At 43.3% G+C, this 18,479-nt stretch overlaps 1 protein-coding gene across 2 annotated transcripts in view; it reads right to left on the reverse strand.

Moving 5' to 3' along the window:
* Positions 1-1,209: 1,209 nt before the first annotated feature.
* The window catches only part of PHOSPHO1 (phosphoethanolamine/phosphocholine phosphatase), a 231,545-nt gene continuing 214,275 nt past the window's right edge, over positions 1,210-18,479 (reverse strand). For both annotated transcript variants that reach the window (XM_029573184.1, XM_029573183.1), the window contains exon 2: positions 1,210-2,497. In XM_029573184.1, the coding sequence (XP_029429044.1) occupies positions 1,742-2,488 (747 nt within the window). In that variant the 5' untranslated portion in view covers positions 2,489-2,497 and the 3' untranslated portion in view covers positions 1,210-1,741. The remainder of the gene's footprint in view (positions 2,498-18,479) is intronic.

The raw sequence follows: 18,479 nt of genomic DNA on the forward strand, positions 1-18,479 counted from the left end.
AAAGCATCAGCATCTGCCGGTTTGCAGCAGTTGAGAGCCTAGGATTCAGTGCTGCAGTTTAATTTATTAAATTTATTGTTAGGGTTAGAGACACTTTTTGGCGATGAGCAGCCACCCATCCCTTGATCTTTCCAATATTGGGCTAACCAGCTTAAACAAGTCCTTTCACCACTACCCAGCTTCTTTAGGCCAAGTTCCTCTCTTAGGGATGTCTCACAGGTGTGGTTTACAGAACATGGACTGAGGCAAATCTAGGGCTCAGACCTATTCCACTCCACTAACTTCCCCCGCCCTCCCGCAGCTCTGCTCCTGCAGCCCAGCTGTGAGCCTGCTTAAAATTCAGCAATAAACAGGATACCTTTGCAAGGCACCAGAATCATGTGTCACCAGCTTTACAGTGAGCTCTGGGAGTGGCCCAAGGATGAGAGTTTCCATTAGAACCTAAGGGTGAGGTTTCTTGCTAAGAACAGGCTAGTGTCAGAGCTCTAGTAAATATAACCATCGGATGCACTGCCAAGGCAACTAATGTTAAATTGCCCCAGTGATACTTTAAGAGGTATCACTGGGGCAATTTATACTACAGTGGCTCCATAAGGTTCGCTACTGAGAGAGTCACATAGTGTACCATATGTTGCAAGACTTTTAGAGTTCAAAATTCAAAGCATATTCAGCATTATTTAACTGGATAAGCGTAACTTATGTAGATAAGTAGTGGGTTCTGAATATGCACCTACGTTCAGCAACCGTCACTTAGCTGCATAACTGGATCAGGGCGGAGTAAGTTAGCCGTATAAGTTATGTGGCTAAGTTAGGCTGGTTATATGGCTAAGCGCGGATATATACGTGTATCTTCAGTGGCTTAGCCAGAAAAGTTATATTCGGCTAAGATACTTAAATGGCCAGCTTTGTATATTGACCTCTCATGACTTAAATTTTTAAGAAGCTGTTCTCTAAATAGGACACTGGGACATAATGGGTTAATGTTACAACTATGCCATTAGATGGGGTGATGAGGTAGTGCAACATCATTGTGAGGCTTAGGTATGAGAGAACATGGCTCCTGCAAATCACCACTCACACTTTCCCATATATCCTCACAGAAAGGGTCCTATTGGTCTTTAAAAAAAAAAAAAAAAATAACGTGAAAGAACTAAGGTAACAATTAGGAAACACAGATATAACTGTAAGGAATGGGTGGTTAGCACAAGCTGAGAAACCCGGTATTTTATTATAAAAGATAATGTGAGTCCTTCAGAGCCTCATGAGGGAGGAAGGAACAGAAGACGGAGACAGAACATATATACTGTTATTTCAGTAAAGGGAGAGGGGTGATGCAAGAGACCCCAGGTTCTGTAAACAAATCAAAGCCAAATGAATAATTCATTGATAATTCAGCGTTAGGAAAGGGAAGACATTTTCAAGAGCCGGACACCAAACTCTGGAAAACCCTGCATTGTATAGTCCAAGTAACCCTTCAAACTTTTGTCCTGTCAGAAACCGAAGGCAAAACCATAATTATTCACCATTATTTCTGACAGAGAAAATATCAAATGAATAAATAGCCTGCATAGATAAACATGTGTCCGAGATACAGCATCTCAGTGCCTTGAAAATACTGTCATGTTAAAATGGAAGGGGTGAAACCTTCCAGCCTTATTAGAATCTTCATGCCGTTTACGCTTGTTTAATCTTATTAAAACCCTTCTCGAAAGGAAGGGGGGAGCTTCTTGTGTCCTGGCAGTCAGGACTTCAGCAGAGACTGCAGATACTGGAGAATGACCTCTGCCGTATCCCAGGGCACTATCTGGGCTTGGAAGGACCCAGGCTGCTTAGCCTCCATCTCTTGGATCATCTGATGCATGGGGTAGGTCTTTCTGGGAAAGACAATATCCATCGCGCTCAAGAGGACGGAGGGGCACACGTCGTTGGCGCCATCCCCGACGTACAACAGCTTTTGGAAGCTGATGCCCTCCTGGGTTCTCTCTGCCAGGTACTCGCTCAGGATCTTGCGCTTGCACATGTTGGCGGGACACTGCAGGCAGCTGTGCGAGTGATAGGGGGCCAGGGCCAGGTAACCTCGCTTGTCGCAGCACGAGGGATTGCTGAAGATTTTGCAGAACAGGGACGTGTAGCCGCTCGCCCTCAGGGTGCTCTCAATGCCGAAGGTGTTGGCGTCAGAGATGAGGATGATCTCAAAGGGCTCAATGTTCAGAGAGAGGAAGTGGAGCAATTGCTGCATCCATGGAGACAGTGGGAGTGCTTCGTACACAGCCTTGATGTCCTCTATTTGCACCCCACAGTCCCCCAGGTACTCAAACACTTGCTGCATGTACTGATTGTAGAAGCCGTTCTGAAAGCTCTGGCGCAACCATTCTGGCAACTCCTGTGTAGGTGCAGCATGGATTACAGAGTCATCACTGTTCTCATTCACAATAGTCTCATCAAAGTCAAAGATGAGAAGATATTTCTGCGACGTGGAAGCGGCCATGTTTAGTGCCTGCAAATGAAAAAGGCAAGTTACTGGACAAATCAAATTATGTCCCCAGATCCCTGATAAATCATCAAGCCACAATAGGTGTTAGGGCTGTGCTATATGCAAGGTCTGATATGCTAATAACTACAATAAAGGCAATAATACTATGAATAACGCCATCTTTTAGCTTTTGTATTACAGAGGCAAGGAGCCCGATAAAAAATATATTGATTCCTTGATACTGACACAAAGCTGCCGAAAGATCGGTGTTATTGGGATTTTTTTTTTTTTTGGAATAGCAAAATTTGGTGTGTCTAGAAGGGCTTGGGATTGCAGCTTTTTGAGATAACTATTAAAGAGAAGTTGTAAGTTTTTGAAAGTAATAAAAAATTATGAGAAGAAGACATGGAAGCAAGAGCTTGCAAATTGATCACATTCTCCAATGCATAATATACGGTAACTACCTTTTAAAGCCCATTGCAGGCAAAAGTCTGCAGATCGCAAACCGCATTGAAAATTGATACAATCCCTTGTGTAAGAAAAACGTATAAAAATGTTATAATTCATAATAGTGACATCTTTATTGTGGTTTTGTAGGATTTGAATCTAAGGCAGTGGTGTTCTTAATTTAAAAGTGACAGATATCGAGGTCTGATGTGCTGGCAGTGGGTGTGTCAGAGCTAGAAGAGGTAATGTTGAAAGGTGTCAGAGGGCGAGAGAGTAAGAGGGGATGGGGGCAGGGGGAGATACTTGTAGTAGAGTGAGTGGGGGGAGGAGGGGAGGGAGGTGTTAATGTTGGAGCTACTGAGCCCGTCATTCTTGTGAGGTATGGGGAATGTTATCCTGCGGCCTGCTGAGGGAGAGTGATGGGGTCAAGAAAGAAAGAGAGAGACAGATAACGGGCAAGAGCATAAGGGGAGAGAAAAGTTGCTGGTCAGAGACAAGTGGCACAGGGCGTGAGGATTGAGAGCGAGAGTGGTGGGAACAGGATTAGAGGATTGAAAGACTTGGGGGAGACATGGTGGAAGGGATGAGAGAGACTTGGGGGATTAAGAAAGAGGCTAGTGGGAGCAGAATAAGATTGACAAAGACTAGTGGGGACAGGGTAGGGGGATTGAGAGAGAGGAAGAGACTGTTAGAAGGGGAGTCTTCTCCCCACAACCTTTCATTTTTTGGAAAGTGTGAGGCTCTTTGGTACTATGTATCCTGAATTCTTGGCTCTCTGTGCATGAAAGATTGGCCACTTCTGCTCTAGGGGTTGCTTCCACAAGATAGGGACAGATTTTGGAAACTCAGTGATGTGCTACTGTGGGCTGAACAAATTTAAAGCAACACAGAGGGAGAGTTTCAGGAGTACTTGAAGCATTATGATACGGTGTTGGTTGGGCCTAATATGGCATGGTACTGCTTAAAGGTGGTGATGAGAGGTAAATTGACTGCATAGGCCTCCTCTAAGGAGAAGGAAAGGGAGAAACAAACTAATGTTTTGTTGAGTTCCACAAAGGATTTGCAGGGTCAACATAAACACACTAGAACAGTACGAGCTAAACTGGAAAAGGAAAGAGGCAAATAAATAAATTAATTCATTAATTAAATCATCTTATATTCTGCAATTTCTATATTCTTAAATTAAGAGATCTTTATGGAGACACATTTCAATATCAAATGTTATTGACTAAACAAGTACAAAAACCCCCCCCACTCAAATATTCCACCTTTTTGGCGACCTACTCCTTACAAGACCTTCATAATAGGCATCATTGTGCGGCAACTTGTACCATTATTCACTCTGCCTTATTTTTAATCATCGGTCAGTCCATGTTTTTTTTAAATTTTTTGTGCTTGAAAATTAAAGTGCTCCGTGCTTTTAAAACTATTTCGCCGAATTTATATACTGTGCAAACATCAGATTAATCGAATCACTTAGCTTATAAATCCTGTCAGTTGTAAATGTTGTAGCCCCTTATCTTCACATCCGATGAATTATAGCAACGTGATCCATCTCCACATTGCTATCTTGTGTCCGTGCCCGACACTGTACAATGTTTCGGACGTGGTCGTCCTTCTTCAAGGGCAATATTCTACGCCATAAAAAAACATTTGTTAAAGCCCGATTAACTGCATAACTCATTCCTCCACTGTCACACGTGCATAGCTACTTACTCAGTTTTCCACCATTATGTCTCTCAGCGTTTTTTCAACCTTCTCTTCCGGTTTAACCACTTCCCGCCTCCATTTTTAAACTCCCTTACATCCATGACGTGTACAACACGTCACTTTGATCTTACAATGAGTACCACTCTATCATGTTATTCAAACCCATTGGATTAACAGTATGCATGTAAAAAATCCATTGTTGTTCCTTCAAATTCAACACCACATTAGGATCCCCGCCCCGTTTTTGTATAGTGACAACTTCTAAAACTCGCCATTTCAGCTGTTGGAAGCCGTGTTGTTTTTCTTGGCAATGGGCCACAATGGGAGCCATCGTTTTTCCTGTGGTTATACAGCTACGGTGTTCGATGAGACGCACGCGTATTTGTCGTTTTGTCTGACCTATATAGTACAAGTTACAAGGGCAAACAATGATGTATATCACACCGGATGTATCACAAGAAGAATGTTGACGTGCTTTGTGCGTTTTTCCATACTTGTCCGTCCACACTTCACCCTCAATCACCTGACTACACAGCGAACAGTGTTTGCACGGCCAATGCCCTAGATTTTCATTCTCGCTGCTCGTACTTCTTATAGACAAGAAAGAGTGTGTAACTAAATCCCCCACATTTTTTCCTCTACTATACGCTATAATTGGAGGTTCTTTGAAAATATCATGAGTTTTCAAGACCGACCAATGTTGGTGTATCAACTTAGAAATTTTGCGTGATAAATTGGAATGTGGAATAGTACACACTATCCTAGACTCTTCACTTTCTGTAGGTCTGTCAAGGAGCAACCATTGGTGCTCAGCGTTGTACGCTCTCTTATAAGCTTTTTTTATATATCTCACTGGATAGCCACGTTCAAGCAAACGTGTTTTAAGAACATCTGCTTGACGGACAAACTCAGCTCTTGTACTGCAGATGCGCCGTATCCGTAAAAACTGCCCTATCGGCAGATTATTACGTAACTGTTGGGGATGAAAGCTGGTATAATGTAAGAGGGTATTCCTCTCACAATCTTTGCGATATAAGGAAGTAGTACAACGACCGTTGACCAATTTGATAGCAATATCTAAAAAATTGATATCTGTTTGATGGTAAGTACTGGTAAATTGTAGATGCTCATCTAATGTATTTATCCACTGCAAAAACAGTTGTAACTCTTGTATATCCGCATGCCAGATGAAAAATACATCGTCAATATAACGCGTCCAATCAGACACTGGACTGAACTGTGTTTCTGGGTACAATTTTTTCTTCCTCAAATTGCCGTACATATAAGTTAGCCAGGCTAGGGGCCATTGTCGCACCCATCGCCGTGCCACTTATTTGTTTGTACCATTTACTCAAAAATGTAAAGAAATTCTCACACAATGCAAGTCTAGCTATAGACATTAAAAACTCTGTTGGAATCCGATGTGGACGTTCTCTATTGTCCAAATATTTTTCTAAAATTGACAAAGTCTCTTCCTGCGGTATCGAAGTATACAAGGATTTAATATCTAGAGTGACTAATATCACTGGATCTACCACTCGAATATTCTGTAACTTAACCAGCATGTGCTTAGTATCTTTGCAATAGGATACTGCATCCATTACCATTGGATGTATGATCACATCAATCAAGGTTGAAAGTGGTTCCAGATGGGACGCCCCGGCGGATTGTGCAGATCTTTATGGACTTTAGGTACCATATATAAAGTCGGTGCAATTGGAATTTCACCCGCAAAAATTTAAACTCTCTATTGGTTAGGTAACCTTCAGCCATAGCATCCTCTGTTAACTGATCAATTTTTGACTGCAATTCTTCAGTCGGATCTTGTGATAACATTTCATACGTGGTTACATCTTGAACATGTTCTGTGACCATACACTCATAATTATCCCGATTTAAAATGACCACCGAGCCCCCTTTGTCAGCTTTCTTGATGACAATTTCATCCTCATTTTGCAACGTGTGGAGCGCCTCTGTTTGTTCGCGGCTTAAATTAAAACATGGAGGACTTTTTATTTGTTCAATTTGCTCTAAATCCCACAACACAAGGTCAATAAATGTTTTAATTGCAGCATCTACATTACCAGGCGGTAACCAAGTCGACTTGGGAAATACCAATGAAGAATCTTTCTGAATGTCAATTTTGGAAAAAAACAGTCTCAATTGTAACTTCCTGAAAAATTTATACAAAAACCGGCGACTAGTGAATGCATCGTAAAATTTATACGGTACAAAAGATAATCCTTTCGCCAGAACTTGTAATTGAATATCAGTCAGTGTAATATGGGACAAATTTATGATATTGGATGTCTGGTTTGGGACCTGGTCCACGGGCGTTCGCCAGGATCTGGTGCTGGTGGCTGTCATGACGTCCGAAAAAACCTCCTATTTTGTGATCTATATGATGAACGGAAATTCCTCCGGCCTCTCTGCTGTACTTGATTTTCTTGTTGAGGAGTGGAATATATTCCCTCTTCTTCCGATGTGGAAGAAGACATATCGTCAGAGGAGCCAGCAAATGCTACTTTTCTTGGGAGAGCAGTTTTTTTCCGCTGCCAAATGTAAATTTGTCCCGTGGCATAGTCTTTTTCGTCCCGTTGGAATTTTTCAATCTTGCTCTGTTTTAAATCAGAGCGAAATTTATCCAAAGACTGATTCATTTCCTGTAAGTGTTGATCATAAATTTCCAAAGATTCTGCCTGCTGTAATCCTTGTTTAATGACATCACCGTCAGTTCTCACTGTTTCAGCGATTTTATTAGTGGTCTCAATTAAGAGCAACATAATGTCCAGCGAACATTTATTTAAAATTTTTATCCATCGATCCACAAATTCTTTATCATCAGCATAAATGGAAGGCGCTATGCTCATCCGGAGGCCACGAGGGATCATTTCCGTTTTCACATACTGTAAAAGGGTTGCCGAATGCAACTCTAACCGGGTTTGGCGCTTTTTAGCAGACAGCAGTTGGTCCCATGTGTGAATTTCACTGGCGACTTCATGATCTTCTAACAGCAGATGTCCCTGAAGGGCCTGGGCAATTTGTTGATCTGAGTAACTATACACGTTAGACCACATATTCGTGTGGTTTAATTGCACCGACTTTATATATGGTACCTAAAGTCCATAAAGATCTGCACAATCCGCCGGGGCGTCCCATTGTAACGACTATAACAGCAGGGGAGAAGAAAAACTGATACTTCACGCATATCCAGCATGGCTCTCTGCTTCAACGGCAGGGGAGAAGAAAAACTGATACTTCACGCATATCCAGCATAGCTCTCTGCTTCAACGGCAGGGGAGAAGAAAAACTGATACTTCACGCATATTCAGCATAGCTCTCTGCTTCAACGGCAGGGGAGAAGAAAAACTGATACTTCACGCATATCCAGCATAGCTCTCTGCTTCAACAGCAGGGGAGAAGAAAAAAGGATTCGCACTCACAAAGCGGGGAGTAGCTGGCTTGTTACGGCGGTTACTACCCCAAACCAAATAAGCCTGATACTTCACTTTCAATGCATATCCTGCTTCAACGGCAGGGGAGAAGAAAAACTGATACTTCACGCATATCCAGCATGGCTCTCTGCTTCAATGGCAGGGGAGATGAAAAACTGATACTACAAGCATATCCAGCATAGCTCCCTGCTTCAACGGCAGGGGAGAAGAAAAACAACCAATAAGGGCTGAATGGCACGGTCTGGGTAAAGCAGATGGGCATGGGTGTAGCTTGCTTATTGCGGCGGTTACTTCCCCTACTTCCCCTACTACCCATAACTAATCAAGCTTGATATTTCACTTGGTTGCAGCTCCATCACTGCTCTCTACATTAATGGTGGGGGTGGAAGGGAAATAGAACCAAAGAGCTAAGAGAAACAGATAAGTATGAGAAAAAAATGTGAAGCTTGCTGGGCAGACTGGATGGGCCGTTTGGTCTTCTTCTGCCGTCATTTCTATGTTTCTATGTTTCTATAGGGTCCCTTCTGGAACCACTTTCAACCTTGATTGATGTGATCATACATCCAATGGTAATGGATGCAGTATCCTATTGCAAAGATACTAAGCACATGCTGGTTAAGTTTCAGAATATTCGAGTGGTAGATCCAGTGATATTAGTCACTCTAGATATTAAATCCTTGTATACTTCGATACCGCAGGAAGAGACTTTGTCAATTTTAGAAAAATATTTGGACAATAGAGAACGTCCACATCGGATTCCAACAGAGTTTTTAATGTCTATAGCTAGACTTGCATTGTGTGAGAATTTCTTTACATTTTTGAGTAAATGGTACAAACAAATAAGTGGCACGGCGATGGGTGCGACAATGGCCCCTAGCCTGGCTAACTTATATGTACGGCAATTTGAGGAAGAAAAATTGTACCCAGAAACACAGTTCAGTCCAGTGTCTGATTGGACGCGTTATATTGACGATGTATTTTCATCTGGCATGCGGATATACAAGAGTTACAACTGTTTTTGCAGTGGATAAATACATTAGATGAGCATCTACAATTTACCAGTACTTACCATCAAACAGATATCAATTTTTTAGATATTGCTATCAAATTGGTCAACGGTCGTTGTACTACTTCCTTATATCGCAAAGATTGTGAGAGGAATACCCTCTTACATTATACCAGCTTTCATCCCCAACAGTTACGTAATAATCTGCCGATAGGGCAGTTTTTTACGGATACGGCGCATCTGCAGTACAAGAGCTGAGTTTGTCCGTCAAGCAGATGTTCTTAAACACGTTTGCTTGAACGTGGCTATCCAGTGAGATATATAAAAAAAGCTTATAAGAGAGCGTACAACGCTGAGCACCAATGGTTGCTCCTTGACAGACCCTACAGAAAGTGAAGAGTCTAGGATAGTGTGTACTATTCCACATTCCAATTTATCACGCAAAATTTCTAAGTTGATACACCAACATTGGTCGGTCTTGAAAACTCATGATATTTTCAAAGAACCTCCAATTATAGCGTATAGTAGAGGAAAAAATGTGGGGGATTTAGTTACACACTCTTTCTTGTCTATAAGAAGTACGAGCAGCGAGAATGAAAATCTAGGGCATTGGCCGTGCAAACACTGTTCGCTATGTAGTCAGGTGATTGAGGGTGAAGTGTGGACGGACAAGTATGGAAAAACGCACAAAGCACGTCAACATTCTTCTTGTGATACATCCGGTGTGATATACATCATTGTTTGCCCTTGTAACTTGTACTATATAGGTCGGACAAAACGACAAATACGCGTGCGTCTCATCGAACACCGTAGCTGTATAACCACAGGAAAAACGATGGCTCCCATTGTGGCCCATTGCCAAGAAAACAACACGGCTTCCAACAGCTGAAATGGCGAGTTTTAGAAGTTGACACTATACAAAAACGGGGCGGGGATCCTAATGTGGTGTTGAATTTGAAGGAACAACAATGGATTTTTTACATGCATACTGTTAATCCAATGGGTTTGAATAACATGATAGAGTGGTACTCATTGTAAGATCAAAGTGACGTGTTGTACACGTCATGGATGTAAGGGAGTTTAAAAATGGAGGCGGGAAGTGGTTAAACCGGAAGAGAAGGTTGAAAAAACGCTGAGAGACATAATGGTGGAAAACTGAGTAAGTAGCTATGCACGTGTGACAGTGGAGGAATGAGTTATGCAGTTAATCGGGCTTTAACAAATGTTTTTTTATGGCGTAGAATATTGCCCTTGAAGAAGGACGACCACGTCCGAAACATTGTACAGTGTCGGGCACGGACACAAGATAGCAATGTGGAGATGGATCACGTTGCTATAATTCATCGGATGTGAAGATAAGGGGCTACAACATTTACAACTGACAGGATTTATAAGCTAAGTGATTCGATTAATCTGATGATTGCACAGTATATAAATTCGGCGAAATAGTTTTAAAAGCACGGAGCACTTTAATTTTCAAGCACAAAAAATTTTAAAAAAACATGGACTGACCGATTAAAAATAAGGCAGAGTGAATAATGGTACAAGTTGCCGCACAATGATGCCTATTATGAAGGTCTTGTAAGGAGTAGGTCGCCAAAAAGGTGGAATATTTGAGTGGGGGGGTTTTTTGTATAAGTATAGGAGAGAGGACTGATCCCTAACTCACATTAAAATTGAGTGTCAGTTGAAGGTTTCTTGACTATTGACTAAACAAGTACATTTAGAGTTTGGAATCACGCAAGCCCAGATCACATAGGTCAGGGATGTAGGGGAGCAGGGCATTTATGACCCAAATCAAAAGAAGAGACAATTTTTTCCAAGAGCTGTATGCTGGTACTAGATCTGTCAGCGAGGAGGCTATAACCTTGTGCCCGAGTGAAATGGATCTACCTATGATCAGCCAGTCAGCAGCGACAGTTTCATAGGGACATTTCTGAATATGGAATTCTGCAAGCCACAAGAAACTGAAGGTAGACGGGCACCAGGGATGGAAGGATATACAGCGTCTTCTTATGTGTGCTTTGGAGGGCTAATAGCTCGCCCCTTGAGGGCTATGTTTAATGCTCTTCTTGGGGGAGGGGGGTGCCTGGCACAGTCTGTGGAGGAGCTTGTATAGGAGTGGTTCCAAAAGAGGAGAAGGATGAAACATTTTTTGGTTCCTACAGACCTATTTCTTTATTAAATGTGCATATAAAGATTTTGACAAACATTCTAGTGGTTAGCTTGGTGGGGGTCATTTTAGAGCTTATTCATGAAGATCAATCAGGTTTTATCCCAGGTAGATATACAGCAGACAACATTAGATGAGTGTTTAATTTGTTCTGGGTGGCGCAAAAGAAAAATATCTGCTCTTTGCTGCTGTCGGTTGACGCTGAAAAAGCATTTGATCGGGTACACTGGCCTTATATGTTTGCGTCTTGAAGATTTGGCGTAGGAAATAATTTTTGGACATGGATAACGAAGTTAAACGAGTGCCCAGAAGCGTGGGTTTGAGTCAACGGATATTTGGGTAGAGGCATACGGCAAGGGAGCTCTCTTTCCCCGCTATTATTTGCATTAGTGATGGAGCCTTTGCTGCAAAGGTGCAGTGTGCTATTGATATTGTTGGGAGCACAGTGGGGGGAGGTGGAATTCAAAATGTCCCCATATGTTGTTTTCTCTTTCAGATCCTGAGACTTTTTTGCAGGCCTTATTGGTGGGGAGGCATGGTAAAGTGGTTGACTTCAAAGTGAATAGCAAATCTGAGTGTCTAAATATTAATGCACCCAAGCAAATAGCAGAGAGGCTGCGAGAGTTATTCCCCTTCTGCTGAATGGAGCAATTGTTTTAAATACTAGAGGTTAAATTATCAGTGGATGGGGAAACAGATTTTGGAAGCTAATTATTCCCCTTTGCTAAGTGCTAATTTTCAAGGATCTCCAAGAATGGACAAATATAAACATTTCATGGATAGGGGAATAGCTAAGAATAAGATGAACAACTTGCCCTGGGTTTACTATTTCTAATCTTTATTTATTGAGGTTTCAAAAGCCATGCTCAATAGGATCCAGAAGAAATTTTTGAATTTTATCTGGAGACAATGGCCTCCAAGAGTCAATAAGGAGACACAGTTTTGTGTTAGAGCAGGGGTGGCCAACTCCAGTCCTCGAGAGCCACAAACAGGTCAGGTTGTCAGGATATTCACAATGAATATGCATAAGATAGATTTGCACACAATGGAAGCAGTGCATGCAAATCTATTTCATGCATATTTATAGTGGATATCCTGAAAACCAGACCTGTTTGTGGCTCTTGAGGACCAGAGTTGGCCAACCTCAGCCCAGGGGCTGCTCAGAGCAGCGGTTCAGATGCGGCGTGAAACAGTGGGTGCGTATTCAAAAGGTATCTTTCAGGGATGTCCTGTTTTGTTTGTATCTTTGGGTGGCGAAGGGGGATAGAGGGTGGATTCTTTCTGTATCTTTTTCTGAAATATACTTTCATACTTTGGCATTCCCACTAGAAGCAGATGCTCTCTTGGGGGAGGTGCTCATCTTTCACCCCAATTAGGTATAGTACGGAGTTTCTGCTGGGTCTACAGATGGCAGTTTTTAAAAGGTGGGAAGGTCAGGGATTGGTTTGTATATGTCAACTATGTAGCAAGGAAGGGATCTTAAGTTTTGAAGCGATATCCTTTACCTAAAGCAACTTTATTTGCTTATTTTCAAATTAAGCATTAATCTGAAGCACAGGATAGGAAAAGTCTATCTGGGGTCGGCATGCATTGGCTTTGAACTTTTATACTCCTCTTCGTTGACCTGTAAAGGCCTTATAAATATTTGGATTCTCATCCTATAGGAAAACTGAAGCATGAGCAGGCCTGGGAACAGGACCTCATTTGCTCTGTAGAGGAGAAGTGGGAGAAAATATATTTTGAGTATGGTCCCGAATCTCAACTTCTATGAATTCAGTGGAAGACACATATAAGGTTGATTACTGGTGTTACCTTAATCCAGTTAGGTTGCACAAAATGAATTCTCAGATATTTAATAAAGTGTTGGAGGAAATGTGGTGAAGAAACATATAAGCATGATGGCAGAAAATGACCTTATGGCCTATCTAGTCTGCTCAACTGTCCAATTAATTTAGTATTAGAATTCTCATCACTTCCTTAGCAATCCCCTGTATTTATCCCCAGGTTTTCTTGAATTCAGATACTGTTTTTGTCTCCACCACTTCCACTGGGAGGCTCTTCCACACATCCACCACTTTCTCTGTAAAGAGATTTTCCTAAGATTACTCCTGAGTCTACCCCCTTTCAACCTCATTTCATGACCCCTTGTTCTAGAGTCTCCTTTCCATTGAAAAAGAATTACCACCTGCATTAGTGATAAGGGACAGTGCTGCAGAGGGGGACAGAATAGTCAAAGGGGAGGTGAAGCAATAGAGAAGCAGGTAAATGGGTTAGGGGTAATAGAGAGAACTCTTAGATGGAATATATACAGGAGAGAGATGTACATAGGAGACGAGTTGTGTGTTGGCACGGGGGGGGGGGGGGAGGAGAGGAGTTACGTGAAGGCCTGCTTAAAGAGCCAGGTCTTTTAATTTCTTTTTGAAGGTCTGGGTGCAGGGTTCGAGACGAATATCGGGGGGCATGGAGTTACAGTGATAGGGGCCAGCAATAGATAGCGCGCGGTGTGTGTATTTGGCGGGGGGGGGGGGGGGGGCGAAGAGTGTGCCGGTGTGAGCAGATCTGGTAAGTCTGGTAGGGGTATGGAACTATATGGATTTGTTTAGCCATTGCTTGTTGGGGTTGTGGAGAAGGTGAGGGTTTGTGAATTAAGGTGAGGGTTTTGTATAGGATTCTGAAGGAGATAGGGAGCCAATGGAGGTCTTTAAGGATGGGAGAAATGTGGTCGTGTTTTCGAGAGTTGGTGAGGATACGTGCAGTGGTATTTTGGAGCATCTTCAGGGGTTTGAGAGAAGCAGCGGGGAGGCCTAGCAGAAGTGTGTTGCAGTAATCCATTTTGGAGAAGATTACTGCTTGGAGGACTGTGCGGAAATCATTTAGGTGGAGGAGAGGTTGGAGTTTTTTTAAGGACATGGAGTTTTTAATAGCATTCTTTCATGGTGGCGCTAATGAATTTTTTGAAGTTGAGACTGCAGTCTAGGGTGACACCGAGGCTTTTGGCTTGGAGGAGTAATTGGGGGGGGGGGGGGGAGGGAATGAGAGCAGAAGGAGGATGTGGGGTTGGGAGTGTGTAAAGAAGAGGAGTTCGGTTTTGGAAGAGTTCAGTGCAAGGTTTAAGTTTGAAAGGAGAAGATTAATAGAGGAAAGGCAGTTGTACCAGGTTTGAAGGGATGTGTCAATGGAGTCGGAGATAGGGATGAGAATTTGGACATCGTCCACATAGATGTAGTGGAAGAAGTCAAAGTCAGACAGAAGATGGCAGAGGGGCAACATGTATAAATTGAAGAGAGTGTAAGACAAAGAGGAGCCTTGGGGAACACCTCGGGAAAGTTTGATGGGGTGGGATTCGTTGTTGCCAATTTTTACTTTGTAGGTTCTGTTTTCAAGATAGAATTTGAACCAGTTGAGAGCTGTCCTTGCAAAACCAATTTCAGATAGTCTGTTTAAAAGGGTTTTGTGGCTAATGGTGTCGAACGCAGAGGATATGTCAAGTAAAACGAGGATGTATGATTGACCACGGTCAAGACCCTTGATAATGGTGTCAGAGAGGGAGAGGAGGAGGGTTTTCAGTGTTAAAGAATTTACGAAAACCAAATTGCAAAAGGAAGAGGATGCTGTATTTCTTGATGAATTCAGAAAGCTGGATGTTGACTACCTTTTCTAGGAGTTTAGCAAGGAACGGGAGGTTAGAGATGGGTCTGAAGTTGGTAGGTTCTGTAGGATTAAGGTTGGGTTTTTTTAGAATGGGTTTGACAATGACCTGTTTCAGGATGTCATGGACTGTTCCATGGATGAGAGAGGAGTTTATGATGTCAGCTAAGGGTTTGGCTAAGGTGGAGGAGATTGACTTAAGGGTATTGGGTGGGATGTGATCGGTGGGATGAGCAGCGGGTTTTATTTTCTTAATGAGAGTTTCAGTTTCGGCGGCAAAGATGGAGTCAAAAGAGTTGATGGTGGAGTGGAGATTCAGGGGAGGGATGTGAAAGTTAGGGTTGTGTGGGGGAAGGGTCATCATGAGGTTAGAGACTTTGTCGTGGAAGTATTTGGCAAGGGTGTTGCATATAGTTTTGGATTCAGCGTCAGGTGAGGGGGAGGGTTTGGTGAGCTGGGAGACATATGAGAAAAGAACTTTGGGGTCATATAGGAAGTTGTGTATTTTATGAGAGTAAAAGTCGCGTTTGGATTTCTGAATGGCTTTTCAATATTTGTGGAGAGTGGATTTGTAGGTGGCGAGGAGGGATGGTGAAGGGTTTTTTCGCCATTTCTTTTCATCGTTCCTTAGGGTGCGTTTGAGGTTTTTGAGATCAGGTGTGTACCAGGGGTTTTTTTTATGCGAGTTGGGGTTTACTGGTTTGGAAATGAGTGGGCATAATTTGTTTGCGATGTTGGAGGTGATTTTATCCCAGGTAGCGAGGGCCTGGTCAGGGTTAGAGCAGTCTAGTTCATCTAGGGCTAAAGTGAATGCGGTAATGAGGTCTTCTTGGTTGCAAGGTTTTCTGAAATGAATGAAGGCGGTGTGGTTAAGGGGTGGTGGTGGGGGCTATTGTTTAATGAGAGGGTAGATTTAATAATGCAGTGATCTGACCAGGGGCATCTGAAGCAAGAGGGAGGTTCCAGGAGGTGGAAGTGGGAGTGTTGATAATTTGTTTGAAGCCCATGGTTTCTAGGGAATTTAGGATGGCTTTGCAGCTAGGAGAGGGAGGGAGAGAGTCGGCATGTAGATTAAAGTCGCCGAGGATGATGGCAGGGGAATCGCAGTCTAAGCTTATAGTAATGGATTCGATGAGGGGGGAGGGGTTGTTTTCGAGAAGGCTGGGGGGGGGGGGGAGTAGACAAGGCATATTTGGAGACTGGGCGATTTGAATAGGCCAAATTCGATTTTGGAATCGGTATTGGTGGGTAGTAGATGGAGGTTCAGGGGGTTTTTTTTAGCAGCAAGAAGGAGGCCACCCCCGCGCTTCTTTTGCCTCGGTATGGAGAATATATCATAGAGGTGGGTGGGGAGTTGGTTGACGAGGACAAGGTCAGTGTGTTTGAACCATGTTTCAGTGATAGTGCAGATGTCAGGATTAAGGTCAAATAGTATGTCATTTAGGATGGGGGTTTTTTTGACAAGGGATTGAGAGTTGAACAGTAAGATAGAGAAGGCAGTGAGGCCAAGGAGTTGAGTTAGGGGGGATATTAGTATGGGATGAGAGATCTTGGGTGGGAGAAGAAATGGTTTTTGGGTGGTGTTCTGCTGAATGGGAGGTGGGGAGTGATCTTGGGAATGGGGAAATTTTCCATGGTGGAGGATGTGTGAGCGAAGTGGCTGGGTATAACTGAGAGAAGGGGGAGGTCTGAAAGGGTGGCGGGAGTTGGGTGCGGGGCGGGGGGAGCAGAGTGTATGGATAGTGGAGGTAGAATGAGAAGGGGGGATGGAGTGAAAACGGTTGATAAAGCGGTGTCTTGTCTGTGGCAGGACTGGAGTGTTTTATAGCTGCAGGAATAAATGTCAGTGAATTTGTGAGCGGAGAGTATAGGATATGGTAAGCTGGAGGGTGGAGGGCAGGGTTCATCAAAGCAGAGGGGGAGGGGGGGTGTGAGTCTGAGGTCAGCAGCAGTCAGGGAGAGCGACTCGGCGGGCAGAGGCGATGGTTGCCAGCAGAGGCTAGGTAGTGTTGGTCTTGGAGGTGGGCAAAGATTTTGTGGATGTGTAAGGGGTACCAAAAGGGGCACCACAAAGGAGCGCACTAAGGGGCAGGCCCCTTAGTTGCGCTCCTTTGGCGTGTGATGCCGGAGTCGCAGGCCCAGATTTAAAGGCCCACTCGGATGCAGGTGAAGACGTCAGTGGCTGGGCGGGAAGAGGGTGGGCCGATCGGACGCAGGCAGGCCGATCCGAGGAGGAGCTTGAGGTCCGGTCGGGGCGGCGTTCATGGGCTGCGTGAGGAGGCTCCTGACCCCGGTGGGTCTGCGCCAATAGAGCAGAGCTATCGGTGCCGGCGTCAGAGCTGCGAAGGGGCGATCCGGCATCACAGGCCCAGATTTAAAGGCCCACTCTGATGCAGGCGAAGACGTCAGCGGCTGGGCAGGAAGAGGGCGGGCTGATCGGATGCAGGGCAGGCCGATCCGAGGAGGAGCTTGGGGTCCGGTCAGGCCCTTATGGATACAGGTGTCCTTTTAGCTTTTAGGGCACTAACATTCTTATCTATTTTGGTATTGATTTAACAGTAAATTGCAGGAAGACCTTGTGAGACTGGAAAATTGGGCATCCAAATGGCAGATGAAATTTAATGTGGATAAGTGCAAGATGATGCATATAGGGAAAAATAACCCATGCTATAATTACACAATGTTGGGTTCCATATTAGGTGCTACAACCCAAGAAAGAGATCTAGGTGTCATAGTGGATAACACATTGAAATCGTCGGTTCAGTGTGCTGCGGCAGTCAAAAAAGCAAACAGAATGTTGGGAATTATTAGAAAAGGAATGGTGAATAAAACAGAAAATGTCATAATGCCTCTGTATCGCTCCATGGTGAGACCGCACCTTGAATACTGTGTACAATTCTGGTCGCCGCATCTCAAAAAAGATATAATTGCAATGGAGAAGGTACAGAGAAGGGCTACCAAAATGATAAGGGGAATGGAACAACTCCCCTATGAGGAAAGACTAAAGAGGTTAGGACTTTTCAGCTTGGAGAAGAGACGACTGAGGGGAGATATGATAGAGGTGTTTAAAATCATGAGAGGTCTAGAACGGGTAGATGTGAATCGGTTATTTACTCTTACGGATAGTAGAAAGACTAGGGGGCACTCCATGAAGTTAGCATGGAGCACATTTAAAACTAATCGGAGAAAGTTCTTTTTTACTCAACGCACAATTAAACTCTGGAATTTGTTGCCAGAGAATGTGGTGAGTGCAGTTAGTATAGCTGTGTTTAAAAAAGGATTGGATAAGTTCTTGGAGGAGAAGTCTATTACCTGCTATTAAGTTCACTTAGAGAATAGCCACTGCCATTAGCAATGGTTACATGGAATAGACTTAGTTTTTGGGTACTTGCCAGGTTCTTATGGCCTGGATTGGCCACTGTTGGAAACAGGATGCTGGGCTTGATGGACCCTTGGTCTGACCCAGTATGGCATTTTCTTATGTTCTTATCTGAATTGTAAATAAAAGCAATCATATAATATGATATTAATGATAATGATGCATATAATATTATTATGATTCTGGGT

The sequence above is a fragment of the Rhinatrema bivittatum genome, chromosome 12 (genome assembly GCF_901001135.1).
Source record: "Rhinatrema bivittatum chromosome 12, aRhiBiv1.1, whole genome shotgun sequence".
Taxonomy (NCBI): Eukaryota; Metazoa; Chordata; class Amphibia; order Gymnophiona; family Rhinatrematidae; genus Rhinatrema; species Rhinatrema bivittatum.